The sequence below is a fragment of the Clarias gariepinus genome, chromosome 3 (genome assembly GCF_024256425.1).
Source record: "Clarias gariepinus isolate MV-2021 ecotype Netherlands chromosome 3, CGAR_prim_01v2, whole genome shotgun sequence".
NCBI classification, from domain to species: Eukaryota; Metazoa; Chordata; class Actinopteri; order Siluriformes; family Clariidae; genus Clarias; species Clarias gariepinus.
Genome location: NC_071102.1, coordinates 16447444 through 16474283, shown reverse-complemented (window position 1 = coordinate 16474283; position 26840 = coordinate 16447444). Strand labels below are relative to the sequence as shown.

General features: G+C 37.6%; 2 protein-coding genes across 3 annotated transcripts; one reads left to right on the top strand and one right to left on the bottom strand.

Annotated features, from left to right (window-relative positions):
• Positions 1 to 19: 19 nt before the first annotated feature.
• Positions 20 to 8811, top strand: plekha3 (pleckstrin homology domain containing, family A (phosphoinositide binding specific) member 3). Its single transcript, XM_053492015.1, has 8 exons — positions 20 to 476; positions 2003 to 2119; positions 2254 to 2409; positions 2507 to 2631; positions 5109 to 5279; positions 5376 to 5419; positions 5500 to 5597; positions 6937 to 8811. The coding sequence occupies exons 1-8, from the start codon at positions 437 to 439 to the stop codon at positions 7059 to 7061; spliced, it is 876 nt and encodes a 291-aa protein (XP_053347990.1). The 5' UTR covers positions 20 to 436; the 3' UTR covers positions 7062 to 8811.
• Positions 8812 to 13870: 5059 nt separating this feature from the next.
• gucy1b2 (guanylate cyclase 1, soluble, beta 2) lies at positions 13871 to 26424 on the bottom strand. Of its 2 annotated transcripts, XM_053491472.1 has the most exons (17): positions 26356 to 26424; positions 25938 to 26018; positions 24342 to 24369; positions 24148 to 24207; positions 23588 to 23661; positions 22825 to 22919; positions 22126 to 22286; positions 21874 to 21973; positions 21585 to 21779; positions 21296 to 21399; positions 19409 to 19625; positions 18397 to 18717; positions 18040 to 18188; positions 16918 to 17064; positions 16663 to 16817; positions 16310 to 16497; positions 13871 to 14613 (listed from the first exon to the last, which is right to left on the bottom strand). In XM_053491472.1, the coding sequence occupies exons 4-17, from the start codon at positions 24148 to 24150 to the stop codon at positions 14363 to 14365; spliced, it is 2160 nt and encodes a 719-aa protein (XP_053347447.1). In that variant the 5' UTR covers positions 24151 to 24207; positions 24342 to 24369; positions 25938 to 26018; positions 26356 to 26424; the 3' UTR covers positions 13871 to 14362. The 2 variants fall into 2 exon arrangements, with proteins under 2 accessions (XP_053347447.1, XP_053347448.1); XM_053491473.1 differs by lacking the exons at positions 23588 to 23661; positions 24148 to 24207; positions 24342 to 24369; positions 25938 to 26018; positions 26356 to 26424 and adding an exon at positions 23096 to 23160.
• Positions 26425 to 26840: the final 416 nt, after the last annotated feature.

Below are 26840 nucleotides of genomic sequence, written 5' to 3'. Positions count from 1 at the left end.
GTTCACAGGCGCACGAAACGTCACTTCCTGCTTACTTGTTATTCAATTTTTTGTATAACACCAATTGCGCGATATTATAATATTTATAATAATTATTAAGATGATTATTATTATTATCATCAGTCTATATTTTAGCTTTTAACTTTGTTTTGTTTGAGCGTCCACTTCCGGTGTCGTTGTGCTTGTCGTCCTGGTGTTCTTTCCTCGGCTCAGAGAGAAGCTTTCAGGATTATTTTCCCCAAAGCTTTCAAGATGAGATTTATTTTTGGATAACAGTACTATGGAAGCGGTTTTTCTTTCTCTCCTACTACATTTTGTCTTGTTTTGTCAAGATGAGAAGCAGATGAACGTTTCAGAGCGGCACTTGGAGTTATAATCTTCCTGATTTTTACTGCCATAGTAATAATAATAATAATAATAAATTATTAAAACAATAATGGAAGGAGTGCTGTACAAGTGGACTAATTACATGACAGGTAACTACATTATACGACAAGAGGATCTGGTGGGCTGAAATGCACATAACTGCAAGTCTGTAATGTAAAAATTTTCATGAAGATAAAAAAAAAAACATGCACAGTATCTGAAATATATTTTCGTACAAATAATAAGTTACATGTCATTAAAGTTTCAGTTTCTAATAAATGTCATCTATCTATCTATCTATCTGTCTGTCTGTCTGTCTGTCTGTCTGTCTGTCTGTGTGACTATATCTGTCTATAAATCAATCTGTCTGTCTGTCTATTTATCTATTATTTATCTTATTTTGCAGCTTATTAACTAAAACAAACGTAGTTCTAAATATCATACAAGATGGTATCATAAAGTTTTGAGACTAATTTTATCAAATACCAACAGATGGCAGCACAAGGTTGCACACACAGTCCTTCATAAGTCAGTGTTCCAAAAGACATCGTCCTGTGTAGATCAGGAGCTGTGCAACTGGTGATATTCTGAACACAAGCGTTAAAACATCCATTATTTCAACATGGACAACAAGTACATCAAACTGGGCAAATCTGACACAGAGATTGAGTTTGACATCATTCAGCAAGTTTACAGCAATGCTGCAATGAGTCTTTTAAGATGTTTTAAGTGCGGCAAGAGCAGAAGAACATCACTTGACCTTCAACAAACTTAACCCGTTAAAAATGTCAAAACCATTTGGCAACTTCTGCAGTATGATCATCAGAGAACAATCCACAACATTGCTGCCATTGTTGGTATGCCATACGGAACAGTCCAGGCAAACCTCACGTGTGATCTGAACATACGCCGTGTTGCTGCCAAGTTTCGTCCCCAGGCTGCTGACCCAGGAGCAGAAGGAAACATCGCATTGAAATCTGCCAAGAACTCCGTCAGCGTGCCGTGGATGATCTGTCCTTCATGTTGAGGATCATTAGTGGTAATGAAACTTGTGTATGGAAGAGACGAATACTGAGACGAAGCAACAGTCTTCACAGTGTCCCATTATCAGTGCCCATTATCTGCACAACTGAAAAAGGCGAGGCAAGTCCGCAGCTCGACCATGTGCAAACGTCTTTTTTGACATTCGCGGCATTGAGAATTTGTCCCCTGGGACCAGACCATCAATAGCGAATTCTACTCCCAGGTTTTAGGATGTCTGAGGGAGGACGAAAGTGAGCAGATCTGTGGCGTGTAAATCTCAAAACTTTTTGATACCCTCTTATAAGAATCACCTCAGAACAGAGCCTGAGCTCAAACATTTATTATATAATTACATTATAAATTATTTATTATATATATTTTTTTCTTCATCACCTAAAACTTAATGTCCACTTGTATGTGTTTGTTTCACTTCCTGCAGCTGAGCTGAGTCAGAGTCGAATTATTTTCTTGGCACTTGCACAGCATTAGAGTGTAAATGAAGCTCTATTGCTCATCTGTCAACAGCAAAACACTGAGAAATCCTGCATTACACAAATCAGCTGCGAGATTATTTATTTATTTATTTTAAACTTGATGAACTTGTCTGTTGTAGGATGGCAGCCACGCTGGTTTGTGCTGAACAATGGAATAATTTCATATTATGACTCACAGGACAATGTGTGCAAAGGCAGCAAGGGCAGCATAAAGATGTCAGTGTGTGAAATTAAAGGTACAGACCTGTATAAAAATGTATATCTTGTAAATATTTATAACCGTTTTTCTTTTTTTTTGTAAGACGCAAACCATTTATTTTCCATCTCACAGTGGTTGCTTTTATTTGACATTTTCCTTCCTTTAAATCAGTTCACCCGACTGATAATACCAGACTTGAGCTGATCATACCAGGAGAGCAGCATTTCTATGTGAAGGCTGTGAACGCGGCTGAGAGACAGAAATGGCTTGTGGCGTTAGGAAGCTCGAAGGCAGGCCTTGCTGACACGAGAACCAAAAAAGAAAGAGGTCTGACATTCTTTCGTGCCTTGTTTTGCGGTTGTGCGCCTGAAGTTTAAACCAGCATGCATTGTAAAAACAAGATGCTTCTGCTCATGTGTTGCAGAATTAACAGAGACCACCGAGTCTCTGAAAACCAAGATGTCAGAACTGCGTCTGTACTGTGACTTATTGATGCAACAGGTTCACACCATTCAGGAGTCGGTGGAACAGGATGGAGATCATGCTGAGGTCAGTCAGTCACTGTACACTCTAAATGTCTATTTCAGTTAAAACAAGAACAGATTTCTAACAAACTAGCTTTTTTTTGTTCTACTGTTTAAAATAATAAAAATAAAATTTTTATTTGTCTCGTACACAGTCATATACAGTATGATATGAGGAAAAGCAGAGTTTTCAATAAGAATATAAAGTGTGAAATAAGAGATATTTTTACAAATGAGAAATAAAGAAAAATATATAAACAAACTTTTAGCTGTAAAAAGATTTGCAAATTTACATTATGTACAAATAATACAATAATAAATAAAAATAGAATAACAAAAAAATAAATAAAAATAGAATAACATTCAAAAGAATTGAAGTGGAATGTAGAAACCATGTCCAGTCAATGTGCAGAATAATGTGCAAAGTTCACAGTTCTGTGGTGTGCAAAATGTGTAAATGTTCCATACTGTAATGTGTGATGAGCATCGTGGTGGGAAGTTTGTGAGATGTGAGTGTTTGTTAGAAAGCACATCAGAATGTTAAGTCCTATATGGTGTTGTGACTGAGAGTTTGTATAAATAATAATTGCACAGAGCTGCATATTTTATTAGTAAGAAATAAGGTTGGGTGATAGTTTCTATTTGTTATACTGCTGTCTATACGGTTGGGTCTATAATTATTTGGATAGTGACTTTTTTTTCTTTTTTTGTTGTTGTATTTTTGCCCTAGTAAAGCACCACAATGAACGAAAATGATGCAATAAACTTGTGATTGAAGTGTCGACATTCACCATTAATTCAAGTTGTTGAACAAAATATTGCATTAACCGTTTAATTTAACCGCAGTCATTTATTACACAGTCTTTGCCTTAAGAACCGCTTATGTTGCTTTTGCAGTATGTTCCTGGGTCATTATTCATATGTACCATAAAGCGCCATCCTGTTACTTTTGCAGTGTTTGTTTGAATCTGAGCAGGAAGTATAACTCTGTCAGAATTTATCGTGCGGCTTCTGTCAGCAGTCACATCGTCAATAAAAAGTTAGTTCCACTGCCAGTCACACATGCTCATGCAATACCACTTCCACCTCTATGTTTGATAGATGACGTGCTGTGCTTTGGATCATGAGCTCTTCCTTTCCTTCTCCATACCCTTATCTTACATAAGTCTGGTACAAGTTATCCTGGTTTCATCTGTAAAAGAATGTTTTTCCAGAGCTGAGCAGGCATTTTTCTAGCAAAGTTTATTTAACCTTTCTGTTCTTTAGTGTTAACGGTGGTTTGCATCTTAAATCATTTAAACTTAAATTTTCTTTACCGCTTATTCTGTATACATAGGGGGCTTTAGTCTGTCCCAGGAGACTTGGGGCGCAGGGCAGGGTGAAAAGGGCACCGATTTATCACATGGTGCACACACACACACATATTAATCTGTCTTTATCTGCATGTCTTTGGACTATGGGAAAAAACTGGAGTACCCAGAGGTAACCCAGGGAGAACATGCAAACTCATACACACAGATCTGAAGCAGTATTCGAACCCACAACCCTGGAGGTGCCAGGCCCCAGTGCTAACTACTACGCCATCTCTCTGATAGACTTGCTGGTTTTTCAGCCTAATGATGGCCATCTTCACTTGCCAAGCCACCTCTTTAGCCCACAATAAACAGACCTTTTATTTCCTTCATGTTTGATGATAATGAGGCCACAACTTAGTTGACCAGGTACTTTTGAGCCTTTGAAAATGGATAGACTAACTGGAAAAATATAATACATGGCTGTAATTCCCAAACTGTTAAACCCCCTTAAATTAAAGCTGAAAGTTTACATTTCCATCATATATTGATTTTGCTTAATTTTAAAATTCAGGCAAAGTTCTGTTAAATATGTGCTTTGATTAATGTTTGGGCAGCATGGTGGATTAGTGTTTAGCATTGTTGCCTTGCATGTCCAAGATCTGGGTTCAATTCCCGACCAGGTTTGTTTTCAGGATCTGTGTGCATGAAGTTTGCACCTTCCTCGTGCTTGATAGGTTTCTTTCGGGTACTCAGTTTTTTTTTTCACAGTCCAAAAACATGCAGTTTAGGCTATTTAGAGTTCCTGAATTGCCCATGTGAGAATGAGCGTGTGAGTGCATGTATGTGTGTGTGCCAGGGGTAGCTCAGTGGTTAAGGCATTGGACTACGGTTCGGGAGATCCCAGGTTTAAACCCCACAACCACCAAGTTGCCATTGTTGGGCCCTTAAACAAGGCAAATATACCTCAAATGCTCAGAGGTATATTATAATGAGATAAAAATGTAAGTCGCTCTGGATAAGAGCGTCTGCCAAATGCCTAAATGTAAATGATGGATTGGCACCCTGTCTAGGGCGTACCCCACCTCATGCCCTAGGACAGGCTCCAGGAAACCCTGCAACCCTGTCCATTGGATTAAATGGTGTAGATGAAAAGTCAGTTATAAGAGTGACTGGTTAAAGTCTTTATTTGTTTTTCACGTTTATCCAGACGAGGAATGAGGCGTCATCTTTGTTGAGTGCTACGTGTAACACCTTTATTCAGACACTGGAGGAATGTATGAAGATTGCTAATTTGAAGTTTCAGACAGACATGCTGCAGGCTAGTCCTCCAGATCCGCTGATGTCACCCGTCTCTCCATCTCCTATCCAAATGGCCAGAGTGAGTACCTCAGTTTACCTGCTATAAATCGCTGTAAAGTGTAGTGTATGTATAAACATTAAAAATATCCGTTTTCCTGTTTTCTTTACTGAGTAGATGAAACGCTCCATCAGCCATCCAGGCACGTATAGCTACGACAGGTAATAATGTTCTGCCACATACACAAATTTAGTGTGTCTCAGTGTGGCCGTTTTCCTAAATGCTGAAGTTGTTTCTGTAGGTCCAGTGCGCTGATGGAGCCCAGGTCAGCACAGAGACGCACACGGACGTGCTCAGATACTGAGGCTCTTAGTGACGGTGGTGCAGAAGAAATGGAGCGTGAGTCATCGTGCATGAACAGACACGCACTCAAAACCACAGAGACTGCTAACTTCATGGAATTTAAAAAAGCATAGTCATTTGCAAGTGCTATTTTGGTAACGCTTTTTAATAACCTCAGGATATACTGTGGTCATTTACTGGAGCCATTTTTTTTAGAAGACACAGTTTACTCTTTTAAAACCGTTCTCTTGTAACAAAATATAAAAGTAAACCTTGCTTATAATAATCATTATGCATAATTGAATTTGATTTGGTGTACATGCTTATATTAATAACATTTACATCAGTATTAATAATGTTCCTTTAAAGGCAGTTTACAATGCTAGTTTTTATGAGGATTATATACACACTGTGAGTCAAAAACTTTCCGCACTCTGCCTGTAGGATTTATTTTAATGAACTTTTAGAAAAGACAAATACATAATTGTTGACATAATCTCTTTGCTTTTTAATACACTTTGTCCATTTGTCAACAAGCTTTCGTGTTTCCTTATTAAAAATTATTAGGCTGAGCTGCGAGCCATGAATGCACTGCTGTCTTTACTTCTTCATCAGAAGTCAAACAGGTGAAAATTTGATGGAGTAAGATCAGGACAGTGTGTCATGCGAGATCACAGTGCTGATGGATATCAGTCCTCTGTGTTTAATCCGAAGTTTAGCTTCAGCTCTTCAATAAGCGTCTCACTTTAACGTGCACTGTTGATTGTTGAACAATACTGGCCTATGAGAATCCCAGAAAACTGTAAACGTTGATGAGTTTTCCAGCTGATCGTTAACTTTGGAACTTTTTCTCGGCCTGTGATTGAGGATGTTTTCTGCTCTATACTCTGCCATTTACTCTCAGACTCGTAGTGATAAATCCATGTCTCATCACCAGTAATGATTCTTTTTAGAAACTTTTACCTTTCTTAGAGTACTTTGAGTAACATCTAAATTTTGTTTGCAGAAATCCAAATGTTTCTGTTTATGCTCTGCTGTGTGTTGTACCCTCAGACAACAGCAAAAATATTATTATTGCACGCTGCTCTTCTTTCATACAAATCACAGGAGGATTATACATTTTTCTTCGCACCGCAGTGCACAAAGAGCTCATTTTAAGACAGTACGGCCAACAGAAGTTTTAATATAACCGGAGTGCAGATTACTTTGGACTCACCCTGAGAGTTTTTATAAGGGAGATTTCCTTATCATGTCAACATTTAATACCAAAAATATTTAATGATAAAATGTCTCATATGCTAAGCAGATGACTAATTTGACATTCAAGACAAGAGTTTTTGTTTTTTGTGCTAAGTCTTTCCAGCTTTTTCTCATATCTCTTTTTTTCACCCAAAAGGTCCCATGCTGTTTCACAAAGTCAGTGTAAATGGCGACGCCGCACCAGTAATTCCTGAAGAGATCGGCACAGGGACATGTTTAACAATGGAAACAGACACTCCGGAGTCAGACTTGTCACTTTGAGCGCAGAGTTTTCGGGTTACGCAAACAAGAGGAAATGTGCTGACGTGCAGCTGCTACTTGCAGTTCAGCGTTACTGATGTTTAGGAAGTATTATTTTCCTCAGTGAAGAATTTCATTGCACTTTAATAAGAAAATGGCAGAAAACAAAGTTTGAATGTTTGTATTGTTTTTGTTTTTTTTCCCCCTTTCCAGTTCTTTTAATTTGCCACATTGTTTGTTTTGTGATACAAAAGTGATGTATTTCAGTTTGGATTGCACAAGTGATGTGTATCCGATCGTGAGAGAACCTTGATGAGTAAGGTTTTAGTGCCAAGTGAGTGGCGATACTGTGAGTGTACTGACATTAAAGGGTAATTCTACTTTACTTTTCCAAAAATTTTGTATAATTTGCTGAGCAAGAAGTCATCACTGGTGCACTTAAACCTCCAGAATGTTTGAAATGTTGCCTTAGATGGTAAGATGTTAATCTCTGGTTCTCGTAGACACGGACCACAACGATGACATGCTTTTGTGTGAGTTATGTAGCATGGTAAATGACATGCTGCACACAGCATAGAAAATAACGTTATATAGAGTTATTTAGATTTCCCAAAATAATTCTAAACATATGAAACTGCACTTTAGTTTCCTTCACAAATATAGTTTTAAGAGAATCTATCTAACTGAGCAAAATCTGAGCAAATTATGTTGACATTTTGGAAAATCAATAGAATTTCCTATTTCTTTTATGCTTTACTTTTGCTTTGTTGTCCACTTGGCATGCCGCAGTGTTTACGCAGATATTATGCAAATTCACCCTTTTTTATGTTTATTAGGTTGCCAGATTTTACATGTCATTTTCCCCTTTATACATTATTTTGCCTTAAAATTGATTCTTCGCATGGCGGAAGCTGATATGTTGATTATATATATATATATATATATATATATATATATATATATATATATAATGTAGGGAAATGCATTAAAAGTATGTGGGATTTTTTTAAACACCTTTTATCTAACTTGTACATGGCATTAATGCTCAACATTCTATCTGTTAATGAAATGGAAAGAGTGTAAACTGCACATTATTTAGCACAGCTAGGGAAATCTAGCTTTAACTCCATTACTCCTCACATTTATCTGTTACCAAATTTTACCCATTGGATTCTAAGTGTTTTTCTTTAAAATGTAGTGGGGGAAAATGTAATTTAAATGATTGTATGGACGTGCAGAAGGAGTTCTCATTGATTATTGTAAGAATCAGTACAGAAGAACATTACAGAGTAAATCTGTTATCTGCTGAACCAGCCACTTTATGTTAACGCTCAGCTAAAGCAGAACTGAAACAAAAAGATGCAGCCCTATGTGCTCTTCCTTCCTTCTTTGAACATTTATTGCTTTTCTTTTATTTTATGATTTTGTACATTTTAGTAAGGCATTCTTACAACAGCTGCAAGAGAATAAAGTAGTTTTGAAGCATGATGTATTTCTTTCTTAAGATTTGCATTTAGCACGTTTCCATTCACATATTTTTTTTAAGTCTCGTAAATAAACTGCTTAACATGTGGTGAAAATGAGTGACACAAATCAAGGTCTTTTATTTTGCCATGTTGTTTGGTTTGTGAAACAAAAGTTAATCAGTGAAGAAATCTACTTTGGATTGTACAAGTGACATGTATGTTTGTGAAGAGAACCTTGATGAGTAAGGTTTTAGTGCCAAGTGAGTGGCGATACTGAGTGTACTGAAATTAAAGGGTAATTCTACCTCGCTTTTCCAAGAATCGTGTATAATTTGCAGAGTGAAAAGTCATCACTGGTGCACTTAAACGTCTAGAATGGTGCTTGAATGCCATAAAGGTAGAAAGTTTGTGAAACAAAGACAAGGGGTGCGGGTTGAATTACCACCTCGGGACAAGTTTGCATGTTCTTCCTGTACTGGGTGGGTTTCCTCCATGTACTCTGTTATCCTTTCACAATCCAAGATATGCAGGGTGGGTTAATTAGTATTTCCAAATTGTCTGGAATAATTGTGTGAGAATGTGCATGCTTGTGTCTGCAATGGATTGGAATGCCGTCCAGGGTTTACCCCGCATAGGGCCCCCAAAACACTAAACTACAACTGTAAGCATGGGAAACATTTTATAGTACATATTCCACTGTATACATAGGGCAGTGCAGTGTGAGGAAGTACAGCACAGACTTTCTACTCCTCCTGATGTTCATGTCTGTTAAGCCACGGGTTCTCTTCCACATCATAGCACAGCACTCTCTTGGAATGTCTTATCAATCCTCTGCAGGAGCACTTTCCAAATTTCTCTCTGTTGGTGAAGTTAAGAGTCACCTGAGATTAGCTCATCAATTTAGGGTACACTGGAGTCTAATAGAACGTATATATATATATATATATATATATATATATATAAAATTATTGACAGATTATGACAACTGTTTCAACTACTTCGCATGTAAAGACATATAAAATGAAGTAATGCTTTAATGCTTTTGGATGAGACTATTGAAAAGAGAAGCAGGATTAATACGCTTTGATTAACATGACATAAGCATCCGATAATGTAAGAAACAGCAGACAAGTAAAATTATTTGCAATTGATGATGTATAATTGACTAGATGATGTGGGATTTTCACCTGACATGACCACAGGCAAAAGGTCAGTATATTACAGGCAATTTGGGAACACCAATCAGTCTACAATGCATGTCTTTGGACAATCCAGAGTAACTGGGGTACACATGCACATTGCACACACAGACCGAAGCAAACTTCGAGCCCCCCACCAGATGCATACACGTATTATTATGTTACAGAAAAACCACAAAGAACACCATCTTGTTGATGAACCTGATTACTAACAGTGCTAACACGGGATGCATCATCAAAAAAAATGGTAAATAAAGACAGAAAAAAACCTTGCTAAATCAATGATAATGAACAAGTTCTCAGTGTGTAAATTGTTTCTATAGAAATGACAACGTTACAAAAAGTGCTGTAATGTATACGTTTGTCGCCATAAAAGCTGACTTTATAAAAAATTAATTCTGAGTAATCAGAAGCTAGAATTCAACAGAACTGTGCACAGGCATTGGTTAAAGATGAGCATTTCTCATGCTAGAATATAACAAAATTATCATTAAATAAATGATACACATCTTAAATATGAAAGTTGTTCCTGGAGGTGATGTAAATCCGAAGCAACAAGCCCGTTTGAAACACAGCACAGCAAACCAGACTGGCTGATTTGTACCTTCTGTAGTCTGTATTTGCCACATTTGATTTTTTATTATTGTTTTTTTTTTTTTTTTTTTCATTTATTAAAAATCCACTCTGGGGCATGTGGCTGATTTCTCCAGAGAGTGATTAGCAGCATGTGCTGGTTTGTGTTTTCACACACCGTCACGTCAGGAGAAAACAGGTGCAAATGAAGCATGGCCTTAGGGCTGGCGTGTCTCCCAGGTGGAGAGCCAGTGCTCACGGAGCTGCTGCAAGCTGGGAGCGGCTACACCTCCATCCAAATGTTTAAGGAACTTAACAATGGAACAGCAGATTGTTTTGTGCTCATGTTAAGTATAATGAAATAAGCAGCAGCTGTACAGACACACAAAAACAAACTATTGATTAAAAACTCCAAAACAGTTTTATCCACTGTAAAACCTGTCAAGCAGATTTTACTCAAGGTGTTCGAGGAAAATTGTTGAATTTTATATATACAGTATATATTGGTTTTTATTTTATATTGTGTTAAAACCAAGTTGACTAAACCTAAGTACTTATTACTTATAGCCATGGTTGTTTCCACTATCATTTATAATACAGTAACTTATCATAGCACAGAGACATTATTTTTACACATATCTAAGTCAGCCATGCTCCAGCATCCCTGAACAGGGTTAGGTCACTTATTGACAGGGTCAGAGGTCGAACCCCCAACCTTCTGATTAGCAACCCACAGCCATAACTGTTGAGCCACCATTGCATATGCCCCTGGGTTTTATCTTTTACAGTCAAACCTCAATTTTACTAAGCAAAGGTAGAATTGTCCATCGAACAAGCCTAGACCTGTTGTGCCTTAGTTAACCAATGAGAGGGATTGCCAATGCAAAAAAGTTACATTTTAAGTTGATGCAATTTGAACGTACTAGTTCCATAAGTGATAATTTCATAAGTACAACAGACTAAAATTGATTAAGTCATGCAATAAAAATATTTTTTAGTTGTATGCTAACTTTAATTTAAATTACTTTTTTTGTTGCATAAAACAAATATTGATCACTAATCACTATTATACCTAATTAAAAGTAAAAAAAAAAATCAATCACAATAGCAGATGCCCCAAAAGGGTGACACCATAGCATGATGATGAGCACAATCATGGAAGATTAACTCTGCTTAACATAGTATCATACTACTGGTGTTGGTGGCTTAGTGTTATGTTTCTTACCTACCATCTGAAAGGCTACCAATATCCAAATCCTAGCCACTGAATACAGTGCTGGTACCAAGCCTGGATAAAATGGGAGGATTGCATCAGGAATGTTCACCTCGTGAACATTTTACATTTTCGTATTTTGTCAATTTTACAAAGGGAATTTGTGCTTATATAAATTTCAGTGGTACAAATTTATCAGCATATTTGCAGTCTTATGCAAAATTGTACAGTAGGCACCCCTTGATCGATAACAGATTTTGGTGATTTTTTTTATTGAAAAGATGTTAACAGTTTTTCTTGGAAATGGAAAAAATGCACAATATTTTCAGCAAACATTGATGCATAGCTACTTCTAATGCCATAAATAAAAAAAATAAATAAAAACATTATGACACAAGTTTGGGCACCCTAGGAGTTCCAGAGTCTCAGATTCTTTTTTACAAGGTTTCAGACCTTAATCAGCTCGTTAGATCTGATGCATGGCAACAGCTGTCAGTAGTAAATGCCAATTTAAAAGCTTTATAAATACTTTGACGTTTCAAACCTTGTGCACACACTTGTGGACACTCAACCACTATGGGTTCCTCTAAGCAGCTGTGTAAAACTCTGAAAATGAAATTTATTGATGTCCATGATGCAGGAGAAGGCTACAAGAAGATAGCAAAGCATTGTCAGCTTGCAGTTTCCACAGTGAGAAATGTAATTAAGAGATGGTAGTTCAGGGGAACTGTGGAGGTAAAGATGAGATCTGGAAGACCAAGAAAACTCTCAGAGAGAATTGCTCATATGCTGGTCAGAAAGACAAATCAAAACCCATTTGACTGCAAAAAAATCTGCAGGAAGATTTAGCAGACTCAGGAGTGGTGGTGCACCGTTCCACAAGACCTTCATGGAAGAGTCAGCACAAGAAAATCTTACCTGCATCCCCACCATTAAATCCAATGTCAGTAGTATGCAACAGAACATCTACAGAAGCCTGGAATGCATTTTGGAAACAAGTGCTGTGGACTGATGAATTTGAAATAGAACTCTTTGGCTACAATCAGCAAAGGCATATTTGGAAAAAAAAGAGCAGCATTTCATGAAAGGAACACCTTGCCAACTATTAAGCATGGGGGTGGATCTGACATGCTTTATGTTGTCTTGCAGCCACAGGAAACATTGCATGGGTGAAGGGAAGAATGGATTCCACTAAATACCAGCACATTCTCAAAGCAAACATCACACCATCTGTAAAAAAAAAAAAAAAAAAAAAGCTAAAGCTGAAAAGAGGATGGCTTCTACAACAGGACAATGATCCTAAACATACCGCGAAATCAACTATGGAACACCTCAAGAAATGCAAGCTGAAGGTTTTGGAATGTCCATCACAGTCCCCTAATTTAAACATTATTAAAATTTTGTGGGTAGATCTTAAAAGAGCTGAGCATGCAAGATGACCAAAGAATATTACAGAACTAGAAGCTTTTTGCAAGGAAGAATAGAAGAAAATCCCAAATACAAGAACTGAAAGACTTTAAGCTGGGTCTAAAAAGCGTTTGCAAGCTGTGATATCTGCCAGTGGAGGTGTTACTAATTACTGATCATGTAGGGTGCACAGTGCCACAATAATATTTTATTTTTTGTTCAATTTATCATCAATTTTTGGTAAAAATATTCTGCATTTTTTTCCATCTCCAAGAGAGACTGTGTTGGCATAAAAAATCTCTAAAATCTGTTATTTATCAAGGGGTTCCCAAACTTTTGCATAAGACTCTATATAGTTAGATACCAAACATTTTCTGATTCTGTCTATGAATACTACTCAGTTAGAAGCTCTGATGGTCCCACTGGCTGTTTAATTGTACTAACAGGATTTTATAGGATTAACAGGCTTTACAATGCAAAAGCCAACAATCGCTTTCTTGTTTAGTGAAAGATAATCAGATACAGAAACATGAGTGGAGCGGCTGAAGCTAAAACAAAAAGATCACAATCTGCAAGAATCTTCTGTGCATGCGACTCCTACTTAACCATGAGCTACAGCCAACATTTAGCACTTTGCCAAGGTTAAGGAAACCTTATGATTTAAATAAATAAACCAATATTAATAGTGTAATACTGTATAACTAGCTACTGTAGCAGTGACTTCGTCAATAAGACTGTCATTATCATTGTAATTTTTCTCACCATGTTGCAAAAGCATGTTTGTTTCTGTTATATAGTCATAATTATTTCTTTTTAAATATTCTTTGCACACACTTGTTGTCTAAAATTAAAGCAATAGAAGAAAAAAAACATAGAAGAAAAATTATTATATAAAAATGGAAATAGATTTTTCAGTTCATGAAAGTTGCAGTAATAATGGTCAATACTGTAAATGTTTACACCAACCAACATTATTCTTTATTGAACTGAAGAACATCCATATTATTACTGTATACAAGTATAAATGCAATATAAAAAAAGGAATCCTTTACAATTTAGCTCATAAAAAGTATCAGATGAATCCATTAAAGTCACCTGGATTTCCGGTAACAAACAAGCTGCATGAACGGATGATTAAATAGAAATAACTTAAACAAACATGTACTGTATGTAGCAGAGATCAATAGATTTCCCTTCTACACTGAAACAATATCAGTGCTAAAGCTCTAGGTACTGGCTGATACCAAAAACTCTAAGAAGCCCTAAAAACTACGTGTTCAGCTAGGGAGTTCGGGGAAATATCTAGTACAGTACACACGATACTCTCCAATACTACTGCAATTTGTACTATACAACTCCATATTTAAACATGATTTGTGTTAACATTTTTATACCAATAAGTTCAAAGAAATTAACAAACCAGTTGTCTTTGCCATGAGACTAACCTAAAGGTAAAGATGTGATTTAAAGAACCGTGCAGAAATGAGAGGTGGTGTTGATGCTCTCAGAAGGAAGGCAGTTTAGTACAGGCTCTGAATAATCAGGGACGTAATGAACCACATCATGATGAGGAAAGTCAGCAGCAGGAGGACAGGGTGAAGCATCATTCGTGACAGGGAGAGGCGAAGGTTGATCAGAAGAAAGATACAGGGAGGAGCTGCTACTCTGCACTTTGGTAGGAGATTTCCTCGCATCCTCAACCTCTCTTACTTGACCTTATGAATAAATGAATAATAAATGAATGCCTTGAATGAAGCCTTAACCAGTATATATATATATATATATATATATATATATATATATATATATATATATATATATACACACACACACACACACAGTATATCTAATGTAAAGTGTTATAGGAAACACTTGTTTTAGGAGGTTTATTTTTCATGTGCCATGCCGAAGCTGTGCCATCATTGTTCACACATATCTGACACTGCTTAACTTCTGTACATCTGTAAGATTTAAAAGATTTAAAGATTACATTTCCTAGAGCCAATTGGTCCCGGTCTGTCAGGTTTCCAAGTCAATATTTAGTAAGTTTATGCACAGTACAGTGGAACCTCGGATTGTAACGCGGTTTGTGAGTGTTCTGCAAGACGAGCAAAGATTTTTTTATAGATTTTGATTTGAAAAACGAACAAGTTTTGCTTTACAGAGTATCATGTATCATGCATTTACTTATTGTTTCTGAGCCAGCGGTTTTTCTCTCTCTTGCACTGTGGAACTGTGAGTAATCGTCTCCCCTGCTGGGTCTTAGTGTGCGTCTCTTAATGGTATAATCAACATCCCTGCACGCATGTACTGTTTACTACAACACTGACCATGTGTGTGTGCATAAAACATCTTTTATTTTGTGTTTGTTTGTGTGTGTGTACAGTGCGCGTGTACTGTTTATTATAACACACGTGTGTCCCCGCATGTAAGGCAAAAGAAAGTCTCATTAGAGAAGTTAAAGATCCATTTTCTCCCTCTCTGTATCAGCCTGTCGTTATGTGTGTGCACGGTTGACACCGTGCTACTTTATACACTCTCCTTCTCGCACCTTCACACACACACACACACACACACACACACACACACACACACACACACACACACACACTTTCTCTCTGCTCTACACAAAACCACTGCTCTGACATGATTTTTTAAAGGTAAAGTGCAGGTTAATTTGTTTTTTATTTTTACTTTACAGCAGATTCTGTTAGTATGCGCTCACGCGAGTGTCATTAGCGATGTTTTTTGCTAGATAAAACAGTCTTTCCATTATTGTGTGTGTGTGTGTGTGTGTTTGTGTGTGTGTAAAAAAACTCAAAAAAGAGAGGAAGAAGTGTAAGATGAGGAAGAGGGGAGGGGCTGATTCCTTCTCTCCTCTTACTTTAGTGTTTGTGAAACACATACACAAACAAACAAACACACACACACACACACACACACACACGAACGGAAACAATGATCCGTTGGGATTTATTTTGACTGTTTTTAAAAGTAAAGTGCAGGTTAATTTGTTTTATTTTTACTTGATAGTTTGTATTAATTATTTCTATGTATTTATTTTTTTGGGCTGTGGAACTAATAATTTGTATTTCCATTATTTTACGGGGAAATTCTCTTTGATTTATGAGTGTTTTGAAATACAAACCCGCTTCCGGAACGAATTATGCTCGTAATCCAAGGTTCCACTGTAAGGTTAAGTAAAATCTGTCTCTGATAAAACTTTTTGCCTCAAATCTTTTAAAGCCAACATTAGAGGATTTAAACATAGGGCCATGACCCCTAATATGGGCAATCCCTGGACTAAAGGTTACAGTAATTGTGCATAAGATTTCCCAAGAACTGGTTCGTACTGGCTTCAGTATAGCACACCTGTTACTGAACAAATGTAAAAAATATTTAAATACATACTGTCTGTGGCTTGGGTCACCTCCTCATGATCATCCCTGTACACACAAGTGGCTTCTCGCCCTGTGCCCATGATCTGCTCCTCAGACAGCTCGAAGTTCTGAAGCAGGAAGTAGGTGGTCATCAGACCCTTGCCCTTTACCTGGATCTCTCCTCTTTCACGGATCTCAAACTGCTTATCCTTAAGGACACTTTACAGACGAGTGCACACATGGAAGTTAAACACATTCAAATTTGGATTTAGTAAATTTTACAAATATAGGGTCCAAGTGACCTTTCTTATTAGTTACAGGTGAATCGTTCATTATTTTACAGTGCTTATGTCTGACACATGGCTTTTCCAACACTCTTGGTACCTGTAGGTGAAAGGGCTCATGTGTATATGGTCAGGGACTCCATGACTCTCCATTCGGGATGCTGTATTGACCGTGTCTCCAAACAGACAGTAGCGGGGCATTTTTTCACCTACTACACCAGCCAACACAGGCCCTGTGTGTAGACCTACTCTGATCTGAAACACATACAGATAAGACATTTTGAAAAACACGTTGATAAACACAGCTGCAAAATCTCCCTTGTGACCACAGTGAAGCACAGATAAGCTCCAGCACCTGTATTGGCTGTCCTGTGATAGGGTTGTTCACCTCCCTGGCAGCAATCCTCATGCCCAAGGCAAAGTTTGCCACGCGCTCCCCATGTGTGTCCTTGGGAATGGGCACACCACCCACTACCATATAAGCATCGCCAATCGTTTCCACCTGCACATGATTTCGGAGAAAAAACAGCGGAGCACTGAAACAAAAGTGCAATAATCTCTTGACTTGTTGACATGATTACATTGGTAAAACATCTGTCACATCAGAAGCCTGACGCACTAGGTAGTGTTATGAGCTGTTACTCTCTTGAGAGCCTTAGTGTATTCCAATTCCTTACAGCTAAGCATGTTGAACAAGTGATGAATAATCTGCAGACATTAAGTGTGTTTACACAGACTATTATATTCCACTAGCAATGAGAATAATAGACCAGCTAGAATAAAAATGAATCATGTAAACGCTTCAGTCTGAAAGGTCTGACTGCAGCTTAATCAGAATCAATTTTAATCAGAATGAGAGAAAGGTGGAAATCTTTGATAATCCATTAAATAGGTAAATATTAGCCACCTAAACACCTACAGAATGCGGTTTTGTAACTGATTATATCTTAAAAGTTGGGACAAACTTTTTCTGTTATTTTTACAGCACAATAAACACTTCAAAGCAGGTAGACTCGACTCAAGGGACTAGGACTAAACTGCTGCAGAGCCATAAGAAAACCACTTATGGTTGAAAAAAAAAGGCTCCAATTTGCTATCGAACATAAGGAATGGACTGTGGAGCACTGGAAAAGGGTCATGTGGTCTGTACCTGTCTTGCACTGCACGCCTAAAGCCTATCCCAGAAGACATTAGGTGGGGTACTCTGGATGAGGTGCCAGTCCATTGCAGGGCACACAACCACACACACTCACTATGGTCAATTGGAAATGCCAACTTGTAAGAGAAAGCCTAAGTCGAACAGCAAACCCTCAACACTGGAGGTGCGAGTCCACAGTGCTAACCACTACATTACGGTGTTGTCTCTATATAAACAGTTAAGTCACCTTAACAGTTAAGTTCCTAATCAGAATAATTTCAATCGATTTGAAGAAATATCATACATGTTAATGTAGCTGCTGTTGAGTTATCTTCTCACCTTGTAAACACCGTGGATATTTGTGAGGCGGTCGAACTTGGAGTACATGGCATTAAGCATGTTGACGATCTGGATGGGCTCACAAGCTGCACAGATGTTCGTGAAGGTGACAACATCACTGAAGAGAATAGTGCACACCTCGAAGTCACCTGACATGAAACCACAATGGAAAAAGAGATAACAAAAAATTAATGTACAAATTACCCTGAGCAGCGCCAAGGTTGTTTAGTGCAAAGGTTGTTCAAAGGTTTGGTATTGAGTCTCCTCAAGGGAAAGTAAAGAGAGCTTTAAATGTCACACAAGGAAATCTTTAATGAATTACATGTTGGCTCTGTCTCAGTCCACTTCCTCCTTTACCTGCCTCTACCTTCTTGCCCTCTTTGAGCTGGTTAGCAACATGTTGTGGTAGCATGGCATACAGCAGTGTCTCCGTCTTCTTTTTCTCAATTTCAAGGTGACGCGAAAGAATACGCAGCTCCTCCTTCTTTCGCTCGAGCTGGTTGGAGAGCTCGATCTCGGCCAGCCGCTGCTGGTTAAGCAGGATGAGGTCACGCGTGGTGTCATGCTGAGCGATGTCAGCCAAGTGCAGGCCACGCTCCTCCAGCTCCTGCAGACTACGCAGCTTAGGAGAGCAGAGATAGACCATACACTGCAATGGCTCCATCCATACCATCTGACCTAGAATGTATATGTTCAGCAAAATTTTTGCATTAAACAAGAGGGTCAAATACATTACATAAAGATTGATAAGTCAATTTAATTCAATTAAATAAATTTTGTATAGCTCTGTATAAAATGTGAACGTGTATGAATCAAAATGATCAGAATGTCCAAGGAAAAACTCCCTGATATGGCAATAGGAAGGAACCTTGAGAGGAACCAGGCTCAAGAGGGAACCCATCCTTATCTGGGTGATAACAGGTAGTAGGGATTGATCTGCAGTCATAACAGTGTACAGTTTAATGATTTTCCCTTTCTGTAGCACTCAAACTAAGAGAAAGATGTAACTGATGAAACACACCAACTTTATGGACATCTTAATAAAGCTGTTTCAGGTGGATAAAAAGTTTACAATTAATTAATTTAATAAAAGTGAATATCAACTCCCAATCTGTTTTCAGTTATCTCAGGAGTTCCTGTGCATGCTCCTCTTTTGTCTAAATAGGTCTCCTCCAAACTCTTAATAACATCCTGATAGTTGCATGTACTGTATTGTACATTTTCCCCTGGATGTGAATTTATGTGCGATTGATTAGATTGGTGTCTCATACAGAATGTGTCCCTTGTGTCTAGGGTTTCCAGATTGTCTCCAGATCCATCCTGACACTAGTCTACTGATGAATGAATAACTCAAGGTCAACACTAATACCTCGTAATTTGAGCACAGACTGGTTTTGGAAGCTTTCCGGAAGCATCTCCCTTTTAGTCTTCAGTACAAACTGGCTGTTGATGAACTTCTTGATGCTGTAGATGTTCAGTGTCACTTCCGGATGGACCACGCTGAAGTATTCATCCAGGCGGATCCCTGCCTGTTGCAGCCCTGGCACGAACTTCTGTATGTTCACGCCAGTCTGTTTTACAATCAGCTGTAAACATACACACACCCACCCACACACACACACACACACACACACACACTGGAGCGGTAGTATCATGGCATGGAGCTCCTTTGCTCCATTTAGATATGGGCCTGAGGAAGCAGTTTACTGTTGAGGGGTATGACGGGGCTGTTTTCAGTACTTGCTGTCTTGACCGCAATGTTTTTTTCTTTTCTTTTTCTTTTAATGTAATGCTGTGCTATTCTGTGAAGATTGATCAGTTCACCCTCTTTGTGTCTATCAGCTGAACTGTGTGTACGTGTGTTAGTCTGGTTGGATTATCTACTGTACAGTATATAAAATAGGTAAAATTGAAAGTAAACTGTAACTCAAAAGAAAGATTCCGCCCACAGTCCAAAGACCTGCAGATTAGGCTAATTGGCGTTCCCAAACTGCCCATAGTGAGTGTGTGTGTGTGCCCTGCGATTGGATTGGCACCCTGTCCAGGGTGTACCCGGCCACATACCCTAAGTCTCCCGCGATAGGCTCCAGGTCCCTGCGACCCTGAATACAGGATAAAGTGGTGTAGACAGTGATGAGTAATAGTTTTGTGTTCCATAATAATGATAATAACGTTGGTATTCATTTTCTTACATTTTCTTAACAACTACACATAATCCATATTTAGCCTTTATACTGAGATGTAGTTTATGTAATATGTATATGAAATGTATACTGCCTGGGTCAAAATAATAATAAAAAGTCATCTACAGTAAATTTAAACAAGGAAAATAGTTAAAGGCCGTCCACTGGATAATTATTGCAGTGATTAATTTGGTTCAGCTGCAACAGGTTATTTAACCCTAACTAATGCAGTGAGTATTTACTCATTTCTTATACAACCATATTTCAGAAGAGATAAAGTACTAAAAAATAGTAGAATTTGACAAAATAACTGTTTTAACACACTATTAAAACTTGGAAGGATAGTGGTGAACCATTATCTTTGTGCAATAAATGTGAGTCCTGAATAAACAGATCACTGAGTCTTTTTGAGGGATTGGGACTAAACAGCTGTGTAAGCTTAAGAACACCAATTACCAGTAAGCACGGAAAAAAGCTTCAATTTGCTATGTACGATAAAGAATGGACTGTGGTGCATTGAAAAAGTTCATGTGGTCTGATGTTCATGTGGTCATATTTACCCGTTACAGAGACATGGGTGCATCATAGTAATCATGCATGGTGCATCAGGTCTTTTTATCAGTGGATTTTTTTCTTCCTTTAGGGCATGGACATATTGCAAGATGACATTGCCAGAATATATTGGGCTCAAATTATGAAAGAGTGGTTCAGTGACCATGAGACCTTGTTTTCACATGAGTCCAGACCCTAATCCTATTTAAAATCAATTGTACTTGAGAGCCACAAACAACTGAAATCAAATTTCTTGTGTGTGTCATAATTAATGGGAATTGATGTGACTCTGGATGAAAAGAAATGCTTCAACCTTGCATAAACTTATATAGTCCAAAGCAAAATATAGTCCAATGATATATAAGAGTGTGCACCTTTAAAGGATTATATGGACAGGAATAATGTTCATATGTCCAAAATAGATAAATAGTTTCATGAAAGAAGTTTCACCTGAATAAGTACAGTAAATACATAAAATAGATAACTCTTTGCTCTGAAGCTAATTCAGGAAATGGCCTTACGTCTTGGTCAAACACGATATGAAAAGGAAATGCATTGCAGAAGGCTTTCTCATCGATCCACAGTCTCTTCGGATAACTGGGGCAGAAAGAGTGAAGGATATTATCTGAAATGGAATGATGAAAAAGATATATGTATGTTGCAACAATTGCATGAAATTTGACACACACACACTCAGACATGGAAATGGTGCACGTGCTTTAGAACAGTAAAAGTCTTCATTCTTTGTTTCAATTTGTACAAAAACTGGCCTACATGTAACACACTGACTACTTTGACAAGTGGTCCTACCTAACATAACCGTCTCCTTGTCCTCTCTCTGACCGTTCACCTCCTCTTCCTCCTCAGTTGTCTCTTCGCTTGTTTGTGTCATGAGGAAAATGACATGTTCACGTTTTCCTGTGCGCTCCGCTTCCTCCGGCTGCTCGAGGATGCTCATGATCACTTTACTGCCAAAGAAATCTTTTGCCACTGCTTCAATGATGCCTGTGGAGTAGTCAAAGAAACAACAAAGAGCGAGAACATGTGATTATGGTTTAAGGGTTAGGGTTAGTTCTGATTTAGTTTGTACAGTCTGTACCAGGCACTATGTGGTGGAGCCCTTTTCTGTCAGAGTAATAATGGAGAAGAGTCCTGCCGTCACTTGTTCGCTCCACACGGAAGGAAGGTGCGTTCATCTCCTGAGGATGTAGAAGTTAACAGCATTTCCCTACAGGAACTTCATTAAAATTGGCCACCAGATTGCACACCATTATCAAAGCCAGTGAGAGTTGAATTAAATGGCATAAAACTAAAACATACAGAGTAAGAAGATAGTAGCTTTAGATCAGACCTGATAAGATAATGCCAGGTAACTATGAAGGGCGTCAAGGTTTTCAATGAATTCAACCAAATTTCCTCCAAGGGTGCGCAGCATGGTGTCGTAGCCAGACATCTTACAAAAGCTGAAGAAGTATTCTCCAAACAATTTCAGCACCATCTCAGAAGAAACATCTAGAAACACAAGGGACAAATCATTTTAGTTTCACTTCCTGGAAGGTTATCTATCATTTCTTGAAGCTCAGGTGTGAGATCTTGCCCAGAGGCTCACACCCGTCCTTGTCCACACACTTCCAGTGTCCTGTGTGACCCGCTGCTCTCAGCGGACTGCCTTCATGAGGACATCGTTAACACCATCTCACTCTGTCTCGATACAGCACAAAACCAGTCTCCAAGGCTATAACACATACACATGCTGCCCACAAACAGCTGAAAACCTTTTTCTTTTTTTCAATCTCTGTCTGAGTTGCTGCTGTTGACCCTGGACTCATACAGAGCTTTTCTAAATAGGAATTTAGCACACTTATAAAACGGATGATGTTTGTGAGCTGAAGAAGGTGAAATTGGTGAATGTGGGCTGACAAAAAGAAAAAAGCAAACTTTGATAAGAGCAAATATCCACTACAGCTTCCTTTTTATTTCAGCCTTGACACTAAGCATTTGCAAGACAGAAACCTGAGTAGTTTAGGTAGATGATTAAAATTTGTCTCACCCAGCATTTTGCAAGCCTCTTGCACCAGACGAATAGTCATGATATCATCATAAATTTCATAGGTCATAAAGGTGTCCTGGACTTCTGCCAGCAACCTGGGGAAACATGACTTTAGCCACAAAGCACGGGATGAATTTCTCTAAAGCAGATAACGCTAGCAGCGGTGTTCAGGTCAAACCGGGACTTTTAAAGCAGAAAAACAGATCACAGTTATGACAGAAAACACTCCCTTTATTTATTTAATTATAGCATTTCATTAGTGTTTGAATACCATCACAGTAGAAAGTTTTCTCAGTACACCAGGGCCATGATCGGACTGATTTGCTTCATGTCCGAAACACTGGCCTCCCAGGAATTCCAACAAAGGCCCAAACATGTGGAAATGGCCTGGGACTGTACTGGGGATGCGACGATGACTCCCAGCCGAGTTCCTGTAATTGGTGTTGGTCAGTGATTGTGTGTACAGTTCACACAGACAGATGCGACTGTTAGTGATCATTTATCAGGCGTTCCTCTCGCTGAATGCTCAGGGGAACGACTACAGTAGGTTCCAAGCCGTCTCAGCCGGAATCATAATTCACTGATGCATGGCCTTCTTTAACTTCGCCATTCAAATGTTTTAATGCTTTTAAAAGTCTTATCCCTGTACTGTGCTTGACGTCTTCTGTAAATGTTCTGTAAATCAGTTTTAGGCCTTCATTTACTAGAAATTTCATCACAAGTCCCAGTTTGACTTGAACACTCCTTGTATTTACTCACATACCTTAGCTGCTCCCATGTCTCTTCTCCAAACTTCTCAACCACTAATGTCCTCAAACACGTGTTGATGAAGCCGTACTATCCCACCAGAGAACATATGCACAAAATAAAAATAAAAACTTGATAACTCGTTAGTCACAAACTATAAATAGAAAATGGCCTTGATGTTGTGATGTGATATCTACACAAGACATTAATCATTTCATAGCCACATGCATTTGTAAAACCTAATATATTAAGATTTTTGGTTTACCAAAACCAATTGAATATTCATATTTAAAATATGTGCACAGAAATAGTTCTATTTGAGTTTTCACTAAGCAGGTTTACAGGATTAATAATAATAATAATAATAATAATAATAATAATAATAGTGTGTGTACATAAATAGGAAAGTGCAATATAAACAATAATTTTTTTAAATAAATTTGTCACATTTCAATTTAGGCAATACATAATTGTTTAATTTAATGACAATAATAATAATGCTTATTTGCAAAAAAAAAAAAACAACAACAACAATAATTAAAAAATGAGTGTGTGCGTGTACATGTGTGTACTTACCATTCTGGTAGATCTGTTGTGGATGTGTCTGCTCCTGGCTTTGGGCTAAAGGGTTTAATCCTGCAGGTAGACCAGTATATACAAGTTCAGTCACATCTACCTTTAATTAGCAAATCAAACCCCTCCTTTTAGCTCTCTCTCACAAACACACACACACACACACACACACACACATTACAGAAGTTTTTACTGACCTTCTTATTTCTGTAGTTAATTGCTGCTCTAAGAAAGGAAATGAGACAAAAAGTTGGGTAATTGAATATTTAGTATTATTAAATGAATCATTACCTCGCTGTCTATGTTCTTTTTCCAAAATCTTTTTCTGTCCAGATTTATCTCAACTCAAAAGCATAACCTTTTTGCACCTAATCTGGTATCTAGTATACAGTGTTATAGACATATCTACATGCAATCATGGTCAAAAATTAGAACCCCTCTTTTAATCATATATTTTTGTGTAAAAACCATAAAAATTGCATCATGGTCGTCTTAGTATTAGGCAAATTCAACCTCAGATGAAAAACAACATACAGTATAACTTTTTTTTAATCATGCCATTATTTACCAAAAATGACCCATATTCTAACCCCTTACTGCTTTCACTGTATTTAAGATGGTAAGTTGCAGCCAGGTGCTAATAATTATCAGTCCTTGATTAAATTATCATTAGCAGCTGCACAGACCTCTATAAAAGCAGAGGTTTTGGCAGTTTCCTGGTCTGGAGCATCCAGGTATGCGTTAACACAATGCCAAGAGGGAAAGTCATAAGCAATGGTTTTGGAGAATCAATTGTTGCTGCACGTCATTTTCAAAGGAGTTTCCAATAATTTGGAATTTATCGTTCTACAAATATTAAATTTCATGCCAGCATAATTATTAAAAGACTGAACGAACATGGTTTGTTTGGAAAGGTTGCCAGGTGAAACTTCTGTGTAAATAAAGACAATGGAAACACAACTGAGGTTCGCTAAACTGCGCCTGAACAAACCACGGCTTCTGAACCAATGTCCTTCACACAAAAGTGGAGTTTTCACTCACTCACTTTCACTTGCTCACCGTCTTTACCGCTTTATCTGTTGGGTGGCCTGAAGCCTATCACAGGAGACTTAGGACACGAGGCAGGGTACACCCTGAACAGGGTACCAATTGATCACAGTGCCAAAGTGGAGTTGTTTGGCCTTAACGTTTTGTAAAAACTACAAGAGATTTCAGCAGAAACATCCCATACCTGAAGACTCAGTGTTTGTTAAAAAGAGTAGACCAAAAATGGATCAAATGTGAGAGGCTGATAAATTCATAGAGGAAATGATTACTTTAAGTTAGTACAATTAGTATTGTCTAGATACATTTTTTTTTCTGGAAAAAAAAAGATATAAAAATGTTGTTGTTTGTTTAAGGTTGTATTTGCCTAATACCAAGACCTGTTATGATCAGATGACTTTTCCTATATACACACACACACACACACACATATATATATATATATATATATATATATATATAAATTTTTTTAATTTTTTTTTATAAATATATAGAACTAAAGGACTAACTTAACTAACTTTTGAACATGACTGTATCTATGTACAGTATTGTGCAAAAGTCTTGAGCCATCATCAATTCTTTATTTTACATAAAATTAAATGATATAAATTAAATTAAAAAAATGAAATTAAATGTTTTACTGTGACGAGCTACAAGGTGCAAAAAGATACAGTGTAACAGCACCAGCAGCGACCTCATTTCTCTTCTTGTCTGTTCCAATCACTCAGCATCTAATACTAATCACCGACCTGATCAGTTGCAGGTATTGTCAACTGTGAGACAAGAGTCAGAAGAGTCCTTCAGGAAGCCTGGAGAATTATTCCACGAGACTAGCAACATATAAAGAAATGAGGGAGGGGTCAATACTTTTGCATGTTGATAAGACCAAACCAGTATGTGTAAGTGTAATAAATTAGACTCAAAAAGTAACAAATAAGTCTTCACAAAGGTGTTTAAATTAATATTCTTAACAAGTTAATAATACTTCAGATTTGCTGTTTTCAGTTTCTTTTTGTCTTAAACATTCAACAGGAAGTTTATTCACACTAGATGTCTTTTACAGTTCTGTTTACACTTTTCTCAGGGGAAGTTCTTAAAAGTTCCCTTTGAATTCAACTCAAGAGTTCAGTTTACTTGTTAACTACCCAATAAAGTTTTTTTTCCTACCTGCATATCAGTGCCATTAAAATTCATTGTGGTTAAAAAAACAAACAACAAAAAACCCCAGGGAAACTACAAAAAAAACAAACAAAAAAAACACCATATCTGAAAAGTCCCAGATTTTCTGAGAGGATTATATACTGTAACCATAAAGAAGAGCATTCTGGGTTAATAGTTAGTCAGGTGACCTATGCGTCGGACAACCCTGCCATAAAGTGTGGTATAAAAACTGAAACAGGCATTGTAAGCTGTGATAGCTTTTACAACTCCTGACTCAACTCCTGAAGCAGAAAAACACAAGGTACAGTATGTGTGTTTTGATTTCACATTTTGAAAATCACATTTGTTCTTTTTTCATAGTTTCTTATTTAAAAAAGCAAAAACTAAATTGTTCTCTTCACACAGATGCTTTGTGAAAGCTCTCTGCAGACCATGTTTTACCAGGAGCACATTCAGCAAATAGAGAACCACACGAGGGGAACAGTCTTGCG